We start from the raw sequence: 12,256 nt of genomic DNA on the forward strand, positions 1-12,256 counted from the left end.
TTGAATTTGTATCCTTGAAAACCAGCTCTTTCTAAGGCTGTCCACTCTTCATATTGTACAATTGTTTATTCACTTAGGTTATTATGTGTTTCTTTTGTTGTCCTTGCTTGTTTTTGAGGCAAGGTCTCACTGTGAAGTTCCTATTGGCCTGTCCTGGAACTGGCTATGTAGACCAGACTGGCATGGAACTCACAGAGATCCCTCTGCCTCCCAGTGCTAGAATTAAAACCATAGACTACCGCACTGGACAGAAATAGTTTGGGAGTTTTGTTTGTTTTGTGTTTTTTTTCGTGAAGAGTCTTACTGTGTAGCTCTAGCTGTCCTAAAACTCAATATGTAGACCAGGCTGGTCTCAGACTCAAGAGATCTGCCTGCCTCTGCCTCCCAAGTGCTGAGACTAAAGGCATTTGCCAATAGGCCCAGCAGAAATAGTTTTAATGTAGCTAGTTATGGTGTTCTGTGCCTATAATCCCAGCATTCTGGGGACAGGAAATTTGTTATGAGTTTGAGGATAGCTAGATTCCACTGTGAGTTCCAGGGTCGCCTGAGCTACAGAGTTTGAGATCCTGTCCCTAAAAAATGAAAGATGGTCTGGAAAGATGGATCAACAATAAAAAGCAATTGGTTGTTCTCCCAGAGGACTCAGCTTTGATCCTCAGCATTCACATGGTGTCTCACAACCATCTGTAACTCCAGCTCCAGGTTATCCAACACTTTTCTGAACTCCTCGTGATGCAGAGGCATACATGCAAGCACAACAACTACACTCAGAGAACACATTTTAAGGTTTTTTTTTTTCCAACAAAAACAGCGCTGACAAGATACTCATCAGGCAAAGGTCTTTGCCACCAAGCCTAATGACCTGACTTTAGGTATACAATCCCTGGTATCCAGATTGTAGAAAGAGAAACCCCAACTCCTGCAAGCTGTCCTGATCCTTATGCACTGTGCACCACCATGTGCATGTAAACACATACAAGCAAAATACAATATTTTTGAGACTTAAAGGAAAAAAGGCAAGAATTTTTGTTTGCTGTTGGTTTGCATTTTGACGAAGTCTCACTATATAATGCTCACAGGCCTTAAATTCATATACTCCTGCTGAAATTAAAGGCATGTGCCACCCTACCCAACTTTTTTTTAAAGAAGAGGGTATTGGATTTCAGACTTAGAGCTGCTTGATATGGGTACTGGGTACAGAACTCAAGAAAAACATGAAGTATTCAACCTAAAGCCATTTCTCCAGCTTTTTTTCCATATTTTATTTTATATGTAGAGTGTTTTACCTGAGGGCTCTGCTTATCTCTTAGAATATTTTATGGGGTGTGCTGTTTTCTATTGTTTTGTTTTTACAGAATCTCTCATAATTCTGGCTGGTTTAGAACTTCCTTTGTAGACCAGAGTGACCTCAAACATTATCTACCTGCCTCTGCCTCCCAAGGGCTGGGATTAAAGGTGTATTTCACCATACCTGACAGGAATACTTGGCTCCAGTTCAATTGCTATTGTGTGAGAAAACCCAAACACCTCCACAAGGCCTGTATGAAGAGGAACTGACACCTTTCCCCAAGCCACCTCACCCCCCCCACCATATTCCTCACCAACTCACAGCCAAGATCCACCACTAAGTTGCCACCTGCAGAGCTCTGTGAAAAGGCCTCTTAAGCTTCATTGCAACCAAATGGAAAAAAGATGTCCTTGCCAAGGCCTTCCCAAAATGCAGATGAATAAGTGAATAACATGTTTTAGTTCAGTAGGTTTCTCAGGAGAGAGGGAGTTGTAAATAGCAATAAGTAACTAGTGGAGACAAAAAAAAAAAATTGTTCCTTTTCTGTTTGGATCCATGATTTAGGATCAGCAGGCAGTTCATGTATATACTCCGAAGTAAATGGGATATAGGAAAAGAGCCTAATAGGACCTTGGCTGTCTGCTCTGAGCTGTCTGACCAGTACTCAGTGGAATTTTAAAATGTGTGTCCTAGTTTGCTTATCAGAACTGTGACAAAACACTGATCAAAACCAGTTTAGGAAAAGAAAGGGTTTATTTTGTGTCTGCTTCCATGCCATTGTCTATCAGTGAGGGAAGTTAGGACAGGAACCTGGAGGCAGGAACTGAAGTAGGTAAAGAAATGCTGTTAACTGGCTTATTCTCCATAGTTTGCTGAGCTTCCTTATATAGATCCCATACCTCCCCAGATATAGCACCACCCATAGAGGACTGGGCCCTCCTGCATCAGTCATTAAAATAATCCACATTCAAAACCAGGAGGTGATGGCACTTGTCTTCAATCCAAGTACTTGGGAGGCAAAGGCAGGTGGTTCTCTGAGTTCAGGGCCAGCTTGAGCTACAGAGTGAGTTCCAGGACAGCCAGAGCAACACAAATCCTGTCTTGAAAAAAAGACAAACATACACACTATCAACTAAGGTCTCCTTTTTCCAGGTCACTCAAGTCAAGTTGACAAAAACCAACCAGCACACTTGTCTTCACTTGACACTGACCAGAATACTCCTCCCAGTGTCTTTGAAATCATCTTGGTTCCAGATGCTATTAAGATCCACGGACACACATTTTATGTCCATTCAAAAATGTCTGATTAAGATTGGCCACATAACCCTAACTGATACCATAAATTTTCTAGTTATGTACTACACATGTAGCTACGCATGCTTTAAAAAAAAAAAAAAAAAAGTGGGGAAACCAATCCCAGGAAACCTATCTTCATGGTGTGGCCATTTTAGAGGGGACTTTACCCGGAAGCAGTTATTCAATTTCTGATTACATCGCTTTCAGTGGTTAACTGTTTTGTCTGTATACTTATCCAAGAAACCATTTACTGCCTAATAATTGTTTACGGTCGCGGGGGCGGTTGTTGCCTGTAAGCTGGCAGCAAACTCACTATGTAGCTGAGCAGGCCTTGAAAGTCTTGAGCCTCCACTTTTCAAATGCTGGGACTACAGACTCACGCCACCACGCCCTCCCTGCTCTTGCTCTTGATTTGACGATTACAAATTAAGTTACAAGTCGTCCACTTAATTTCGTGGACTCTTCCATATTTCCAAGAAGTAACTTTCTGGTAAATCAGATGTCTGCATTATCTAGGACAAAGTAAGAGACTGGCTTTCGAGCAATTTGGCCATCTCCAGCGCTCTTAAAACACGAATTTCAACTCCCTAATCTTTAAAATCCCTAAATTGCAAGTGAAGAAACTGAGGTTCTGGGCTCCCATTTTTTTCATCTGGAAACACGAGACAGACGGCCATCATTTTTTTTCCAGTCTTCTGCAAGAGACCTGAGAACCTGAGGCTGTGATTGGTTGCTGGAGTAACCATGGTGACGGGAGGTGGTGCTGCAAGCACCGCCTACCCTAACACACCGGCGGGGTGGTCCCGCGAGAGGCTGGCGGGCGCTGGGCCCAGCCCGGAGCTGCAGCCCCGGCCTCGCGCGATCGCCGGGCGGGGCGCGGGCGCGGCCTTCTGCGGGCCCTTGATGCGGTTGAGGCCGTGCGGGCCAGAGAGAAGCCGGGCGGCGGGCGCGGTAGGAGGCGGCGGGGCCGCGGGCCCGGGCCGGCGACCGCGGCGCCCCTGCGATGGACGCCCTAGAGGAAGAGAGCTTCGCGCTGTCCTTGTAAGTGACGCGGCCAGGGTCTGCGGGTGTCCTCCGGGGCCGGGCGTGGGCTGGCTGATCGGGGCTCCCCTCTAGCGGGGCGTTTTCTTCCTGCGGGCATATGTCACCGATTACCAGCGCTTCCATCACAATCCTCTGACCTCAATCTTGGCCGTCAGCAAAACCCAGAGGCCTTGAGCTGCCCAGGCTGGCGGCGGCCTCACCGCCTGTCTAAAGCCATTCCTGATCCAGTTACCCTCTAGGCCGGGGCTCCTCCCGCGTGTGGTCACACTCACCACCAGATAGGTGTAGCGTTAAGAGCCAGGATGCGGTGAGTAAATCCCGCGGGTAATAAACGCGGAAACCTGAAGATGTGCCACACCAGACTCAGCTCCCCAAATTGCTTGCTTGCTTGCTTTTGTGATTGTCATACCGGTTTTGGTCACGGGTGTTTTCCTTTATTTGTAATTTCTATACTAGACAGTAATCCTTGATTGGTGAAACTGAGTGATGGTAGGTTCATCTTGCTATTATTTTTTTGTTTTTCAGTGCACGCTGGGAATCTTACATTTAAAAAAAATGCTAGTGGGTTTTGTTATTGCCTGGTGTGGTCGAGGCCTTGGGTTCAATCCCCGTATCCACAGAAAAAACAAGTTAAGTTCCTGAAATAATTATTTGGACCAGCACCTAATCCTGATGTGTTTTTCAGTTCCTCAGCCTCTGATGCAGAATTTGATGCTGTGGTTGGATGTTTAGAGGACATTATTATGGGTAAGTTTCGACACCACTAAGTGACTTGTGCTCCCTTAGTTCCTTTGGTCAATTCCGTGATTTAAATCAGGCAGACCCTTGCTTAAAACAATTTTTAAAAATGTATTCATTTACATATAGTATGGATTGTGGGTGGGGTTGATGCCAGGTCACTGTGGACATGTGGAGGTCAGAAGACAACTTTGTGGGAGTTGGTTCTCTCCTACCTTTATGTGAGTTCTGAGCTTAGAACTTGGGTCACCCGTCTTACACAAGCAGTCGAGCCATCTCAACATCCCAAACCTCTGCTTATAAGAGGAACGCCAAGAAATAAATTTGAAGAGTTGATTTTTAAAACACAAAGCACTTAAATCTTAACTCACAGCACTGTGTAATAATAAGCAAGCCATTCTGAGCTTTGTTGTCTTAGAAACAACCCCTATGGGTCAGCAAGATGGCTCAGTTGGTAGAGGCACTCACCAGCCAGCCTGACAACCTTAGTTTAATCCTCGGGATCCACAGGCTCTCAAAAGTTGTCTCCAGACTTCCATACACAGGTTGTAGCAGGCATGAGCCCATTCAGAAACAAAATAATAAAAATATAATTAAAAAAGAAAGAATCCAAAACCTAGTGTGTGGCACCTCTGTAGTCTCAGCATGGGTGGGTGGAGGCAAAGAGATGGGGGAGTTCAGGTCCTGGCTCTGCCTTGTAAGCTCTAATGCCTTTTTAACAGCATTGAGGGTTTCAGAGGAGACCAGTTCAGGAAACCAATCAACTGGCGGATAGGACAGAGCTCTTGGCCAGGCTTCAGGAGATATTGACCAGTTTTATTTCACGTATTCAGTAAGAACACTTTGGTTTTTATATGGTTATGAGCTTTAACATTTTCGTGCTGTAGAACCGAACCCAAACCATAACCCTATAGAGCACTTGTAACAAGGTGTCAAATCTCCTTGGAGCTCTTCATTTTCTTTTGTTGTAGTTGGTGTTTAGTTTTTGGGTTGTTTTTGACACTGTTGTTGTTGTTTGAGACAGGGTTTTTCTCTGTGTAGCCCTGGCTGTCCTGGAGCTTGCTCTGTAGACCACGATAGCTTCAAACCCACAGATCCAATCTCCTGGAATTAAAGGCAAGAACCACCATGCACGTCCTGGATCAACTGGATCACGTGGAGCCATTTCCTCAACTGAGGCTCCTTCCTCTCTGATGACTCTAGCTTGTGTCAAGTTATATTCTTGATATGTCTTTGGTTGCTTTGGTGGAAAAAGTTTTGTTTTTAGGGTCTAATGTCCAGGCGAGCCTTGATCTTCCAGTCTTCTAAGAAGCCTCAGGCTCCCAAGCACCAGGAGTGCAGGCATGAGCTACGCTGCTCTCCTGTTCCCTTGCATTCTTAGTTCCTATTTCCAGATTCTTTTGGGAATCTTTTCATTCTGCTAAGTGGCCAGCAGGCAGTAATAAATCTAAAGTGGAAGACAAATAGATAAGAAAGAAACTAAATTTGACAGCTTCTGAGCTTTCCTAGCACTTGGGGAAAGGCCCTGTTGTTTGGTTTTGGGGTGTGTGGCTTAACCTAGATTAGTCTGAAAAATCACCTTGATATGCAGTCTGGGTCCAAGCCCCTAGCTCCCATGTCTCACCAGAAGCCCTCTCCTGAGTAGTTCTCAGTTGTTTTGCCCACCGTGGATATCCCACCTATCATGGAGAAACAAGCTTAATTAACTCTGGCTCACTTTTGAAGATTTCCTTTTAGTTGTAGGAATGCTGGTTTGTCAGAATTGTCAGAATTTCCTACTTCTTATCCTTGAGTGTTCACTGTCAGTCTCTACCTGAACTCTCCTCTGAATTCACCTGGCAAGCCCTATGACAGACACTAGAGCCATCTTTATGCTCCAGGTGGGAAGATTGGGGTCTACAGAAATAAGTCACTTGTCCAAGACCATACAAAGTATACGGCTGTGATGGGATTTGAACCCAGGCAGTCTGGCTTCCTACAGATCCCACCCTTTAGCCCACTATTCAGTTCTCACTGCTGCTGCTAAAATGATATTAAGATAGGAGAAAAGGGGACAGCAAGATGACTCACAAGCCTAACCACCAAATTTAATCTGTGAGACCCACATAGTAGAGGGACAGAATTCTTTGGATGGGCACCATGGTACTTGCATTAATTCCAACATGCAGGAGGACCTCTGTGGGTTCCCAGCTAGCCTGGAATTACATAGCAAGTTGCAGACCAGTCAGCTACACAGTGAGGCCCTGTCTCTAAATAAATATGTAGTTTTAAAAGGATGGCCAATAAGATGCTTCAGTGGGTAAAGTGCTTGCTACCAAGCCTGATGACCTGAATTCAATTCCAAGATCCTTGTATGTGGACAGTAGAAGGAAAGAACCTCCTACAAGTTGTCCTCTGACCTCTACCCTTATGCCATGGCAAGCAGGTACACATATGCACCTAAAAATGAGTAAATGAAAATATAATTTAAAAAGAAAGAAACTTTAACTAGGAAAGAAGGGTTTCTTACCATAGTAGTCTTCCAGTCTGAGAAGTGACCTTTTGTATACATGTGTTAGGGTTTCTATTCCTGTACAAAAATCATGACCAAGAAGCAAGTTGGGGAGGAAAGGGTTTATTCAGTTTATACTTATAAATTGCTGTTCATCACCAAGAGAAGTCAGGACTGGAACTCAAGCAGGTCAGGAAGCAGGAGCCGATGCAGCGGCCATGGAAGAATGTTACTTACTGGCTTGCTTCCCCTGGCCTGCTCAGTCTGCTTTATTTTAGAACCCAAGACTACCAGCCCAGGGATAGTACCCACAATGGGCTGGGCCCTCCCCCCTTGATCACTAGTTGAGAAAATGCCTTATAGCTGGATTTCGTGGAGGCATTTCCTCAAGGGAGACTCCTTTCTCTGTGATAACTCCAGCTTGTGTAAAGTTTACACACAAACCAGCCAGTACAATAAACAACAAATGTATGTGTTAGAGATACCAGGTAGTTCTTTGTGGACAATTAGTGTTCCAAGGTTTGCAAGGTATCCTGTTTGGATAGATTATGGCCTCCCCACACCCCACGTGTGTGTGTGTGTGTGTGTGTGTGTGTGTGTGTGTGTGTTTTGTTTGTTTTTGTTTTTTTTGTTGTTGTTGTTCAAAACAAGGTTTCTCTGTATAGCCCTGTCTACCCTGGTTTTTGCTGTGTAGACCAGACTGGCTTCATACTCAGGTCCACCCGCCTCTGCCTCCTGGGTTAAAAGCTATGACCCCAGTACTCAGAGTCAGAAAGACGGCAACAAGTTGAGGTCAGCCTAGTCTACATAATGAATTCCAGGTCAGCCAAGCAGATATATTTATGGAGATCCTGTCTCAAAAGCTAAAAATTAGGGGCTGGAGAGATGGCTCAGTGGTTAAGAGCACTGATTGCTCTTCCAGAAGTCCTGAGTTCAAGTCCCAGCAACTACATGGTGGCTCACAACCACCTATAATGAGATCTGATGCCCTCTTCTGGTGGGTTAGAAGACAGTGACAGTGTACTTAAAATGAATAAATGAATGAATGAATGAATAAATCAATGAATGAATGAATGAATAAATCAATCAATAAATAAACAGAACAAAAGAAACCAGATCTGTTTAAAAAAAAAAAAAGCTAAGAATTAAACACTCACAAAGATATAAGCCAGCAAAGTACTTATTTTAAAAAATTGATGTTTTAAATTTTACTAAATTGTAAATACATTTACTAAATTGTATCAGATGATGAGTTCCAGTTATTGCAGAGAAACTTCATGGACAAGTACTACCAGGAATTTGAAGACACAGAAGAGAATAAACTCACCTATACGCCTATTTTTAATGAATATGTAAGTAGTTCTGTTTCTCCTACCAGGAAGTTAGTTTCTTTTAAAAATCTCAACTTAGATCTGTTATGTATAATTAATATATATTATTAAAAAGTTACATTAGAATGGAAAAATGTTGCAAAGTGGCACCTGTAGCCACCTGTCACTAACACCCAAGAGGCTGGGACAGAAGAATGGCTACAGTTAGAAGCCTGCCTGGCTACCCAGTAAATCTCAAATTAGCTTAGGTTGTTTGGCAAGATTGCTTCTTTTAAAAAAGAAAGAGCAAGTTTTAATTCGTTCACTTTTTATGTATGCCAGCACTGCTGGGGGTGCTGATTAGAGTCTGGTGTAGATCATTTTCTCCTGCCAGATCTTGGAGCTATTTTCTAAACGGTTTTCATGGAGTAGTTGGTGAGCTTGCAACTTCTGGTTTAAAACAAATTTGCCTTTACCGTAATCTGTGAAAAAGCAGTGCCAGTGGGTAAAACTTAAAGGTTAGGGAGAGAACTGGTTCAGTAGATGTCCTTTGGCATCCACATGCACATTGTAACACATACATACCCACTCACATACATCATGTACCCAATAATGATGAATAAAAACACAGGCTGGTCAGATGGCTCCCAGAGGACTGCAGAGTAGTTCACCTACATCTGGTAAGTTCCAGAGGATCCCGCATCCTCTTCTGGCCTCTGCAGCCATCTGTGCTCATGGCGTATGTGCAGGTGCACTCTCACACACACACACACACAGAGTATCTCAGATAATGACCAGAGGGCCCACACCTCCCTGTCTCCACTGTTGCAGATTTCTCTGGTAGAGAAGTACATTGAAGAGCAGTTGCTGGAGCGTATCCCAGGCTTCAACATGGCAGCCTTCACGACCACACTGCAGTGAGTTGGGCTTGACTCTGGTTCTGTGCTTCTCATTTTCCTCCCCTAGACTGAAGACAACCCACTCCCTTCTTCTCCTCTCTTAAGAACACTGGGTGGGAGTTGGAGAGATGGCTCAGCGGTTAAGAGCACTGACTGCTCTTCCAGAGGTCCTGAGTTCAAATCCCAGCAACCACATGGTGGCTCACAAACATCTGTAATGAGATCCAACGCCCTCTTCTGATGTGTCTGAAGAGAATAATGTATTATACATTAAATAAATAAATAAACAAATAAATAAATAATGTATTATACATAAAATAAATAAATCTTTAAAAATCAAGAAACACTGGGTGGCTGGGTCCAAAGTGGGAGTGGGAAGTCCTCTATGCAGATTTTTAAATTTATGTGTACCATGTGCATGCAGAAGCCTCCAGAGGCCAGAGGGGTGAGTTAGATCCTCTAGAACCATGTTACAGGCCATTGTGAGTGTCCACATGCATGCAGGAAGCAAGCCTGGGTCCTCTGCAAGAGCAGGAAATGCTCTTAACCACTGAACCCTCTCTCCAACCACTTTTTTTATTTTTGTGAGGGGTAAGGGTGGGTCTCGTACACTTCTGCCTCCACCTTCCAGGTGCTGATAGACATGCCTCACCATGCCTGGCTTGTGCATCTTGAATGGAATCTGTTCATCCACAAAGCCAACACTGTCTTTTGCAGGCACCATAAAGATGAAGTGGCTGGAGACATCTTCGACATGCTGCTCACATTCACAGATTTTCTGGCTTTCAAGGAGATGTTCCTGGACTACAGAGCAGTAAGTTATGGCTGCTTGCCTACTTAGCCTCAAGGAGCCACACAGAAAGTAGAGGGCAGAGTTAAGAAGACCCCCGCCTGCCTCATACCCTCTGTCTTTTAACCTCTTCCCCTTAAAATGGTTAGTGTTAGTTTGGTGGCTTTTGAGGAATAAGTAATTGCTGTTCCTTTCTGGCCAGGCCTTTCTATGACACTAGCTCAGGGCTCCCAACAAAGGAGTCTCATTCCATCACCTTCCATTTGGGCTCCACCAAGAATGAGCTGCCTTGCTCGTTTACTTATGTGTGCATTTAACGAGACCATATCACTACCTAAGAACCTGGATTAAAAGCATGGCACCGTGCCCATTCCCAGTCCGTCATATTTTTTAAATTTAGCTTATTATTTTTCATGAGTATAAGTGTCGGCCTGCATGTGTATCTGTGTACTACATACATGTATGTCTGGTGCCCATGGAGGCCAGATCAGGTAGGGTCCCCTGGGACTAGAATTAGAGACAGTTGTAAGCTGTGATGGTGGGAATCAAATGCCAGTCCCCTGAAAGAGTAGTCAGTGCTTTTAACCCCCAAGCCATTTCCCATAGTAGAGAAAAAGGAAATAACCTGTTGCCTTGCCCTCTGTATGCTCCTTGGGAGCTCACACACCTCCCTGCTAGCCCCACCATCCTCCAATCCGAGAGGCTCCTGAGTCAGGAAAGCTTCCTTCACTCCTGGTGTCTTGAAGTTCCGTTTTCTCCTGTAGGAAAAGGAAGGCCGAGGACTGGACTTAAGCAGCGGCTTGGTCGTGACTTCTCTGTGTAAGTCACCTTCTACGGCAGCTTCCCAGAACAACCTTCGGCACTAGGTCTCACCTTCACACCACAGGTGATTGATATGAGGTCACCAGCCCAGCAGGCTCAGAGAAACATGGGCTAATGATGACAGATGCAAAGACCCATTGTGTGCCACAGCCCTTCGTTCATATGAAGTATTGATGGGTCCTGGAAAAAATGACTGACCCTCCTGGCCCTTGTTCAGAAACACCTACCTGTAGTCAGTAGTCCTCGTTCCCCACCCCTGTCCCCATACAGACACCTCTCCCAGGTGCTTCTAGTAGCTCCTCTGAAGCATGCCCGGGTCGGCCACCTCACCTGGGGGCTCTTCCCCATCAACATGGTAGTGTAGTGTGTCAACAATGTGTACATCACACCATTGTGAGCCCTTCATCCCCTTCATCGATTTAGTGAGTCTTTGTTCTCCCCACAGTTTTCACCTGGGTCCATTTTAGACCTCAGCCTGGATGGGGCTTTTGTTTGGGCATATTTATCTAGGGAGTTACAGACCAGCTGCCTTGTCCTGGTTTCTGATGCTATGATTACAGCTTGACTGGCTACCGGGATCCACTGAGTATCCTCTACCCACCAAGTGAAAATGAACTCCTGATCTCACGTTAGCATTCCTTTCGCCAGCGAACCCTGCTGAGCTTGATGTAGTCCACTGTTCTCTACTCTCTAAACATTATTTTCAAGAAACATATTTTTATAGATGAAAACTCAGGCTAACCTAGTGAGTATGATCTTGGGATGCCCTTGATCAACCACTTAAAGATCAAAGTATTATATGCTGTGTGCTTTTTAGTTGTGAGTGTTGCGAGTGCAAATTTGCTTTCCGATTGGTGCCCCTCTCGCTGGGCACCAGTACAGACAGGCTGTGAACTAGACGTGGGCCACAGCTCTGTCAGGACAGCATGCTTGGTGTGCTTGTGCCCGTTTGTCTGCGTCCTGTCACAACAGCGCGCTGGGTGAGTTTGTGCATGCTTGTCTGCAGTGTAGGCCGGTGAGCTGGGTTTTTTATTGGGGGTTGGGGGGTAGGGTCCCTGCTGTTTGTTTCCCTACAATGTCTCCTGCTGAGTTAATGCTCCCTGGATCCAGCTCAGCCTGGGGGGAGGGGCGGGACATAGTTTTTCTGGTCATCTGTCATCTTTGGTGGGCTGCCACCACCCAGAAAGCATGTGTGTCACATCTCTAGAAAGAAGAAAACAGTTCAAATCCTAATGTATACTTTTGACTTTAACTTTTATAGTAAACATAAAAACCCACGAAGACTTTGCATGTGACCATCCTGACTTTAAAGGTTATAAGCTAAGCTCTGTGTTTTCTCTGTAGCTGTGTGTCACTCAGTACTTTTGTAAAATGAGTAAAGTTTGAGGTGTTTGGCAAGAATAATCACTTGTTGTGTATTGTCCATTTTAATGTAACCACTGGCATCCGGTTATTGTTGCTTTGGTCTTTTGAGATCAAAGGCCCTCTCAGGGGCCAGCTCTGTAAATGTCACCTCTCAAGCGACCTTTCCCTTCCTGCCCCTCCTATAATCTGAACTGCTCGCTGCAGGCAGATGCT

General features: G+C 44.8%; 1 protein-coding gene across 2 annotated transcripts; it reads left to right on the forward strand.

The window, feature by feature from the left end:
- Window positions 1-3,385: 3,385 nt before the first annotated feature.
- Window positions 3,386-12,071, forward strand: ARL2BP (ARF like GTPase 2 binding protein). Of its 2 annotated transcripts, XM_080936770.1 has the most exons (7): window positions 3,386-3,625; window positions 4,314-4,375; window positions 8,103-8,209; window positions 8,999-9,084; window positions 9,784-9,880; window positions 10,621-10,675; window positions 11,239-12,071. In XM_080936770.1, exons 1-7 carry the CDS (start codon window positions 3,588-3,590, stop codon window positions 11,241-11,243), a joined length of 450 nt encoding a protein of 149 aa, XP_080792896.1. In that variant the 5' UTR covers window positions 3,386-3,587; the 3' UTR covers window positions 11,244-12,071. The 2 variants fall into 2 exon arrangements, with proteins under 2 accessions (XP_080792896.1, XP_080792895.1); XM_080936769.1 differs by having other exon boundaries at window positions 10,621-12,071.
- The last annotated feature ends 185 nt before the right edge of the window (window positions 12,072-12,256 follow it).

The sequence above is a fragment of the Micromys minutus genome, assembly GCF_963924665.1.
Source record: "Micromys minutus genome assembly, chromosome: 24".
NCBI lineage: Eukaryota > Metazoa > Chordata > Mammalia > Rodentia > Muridae > Micromys > Micromys minutus.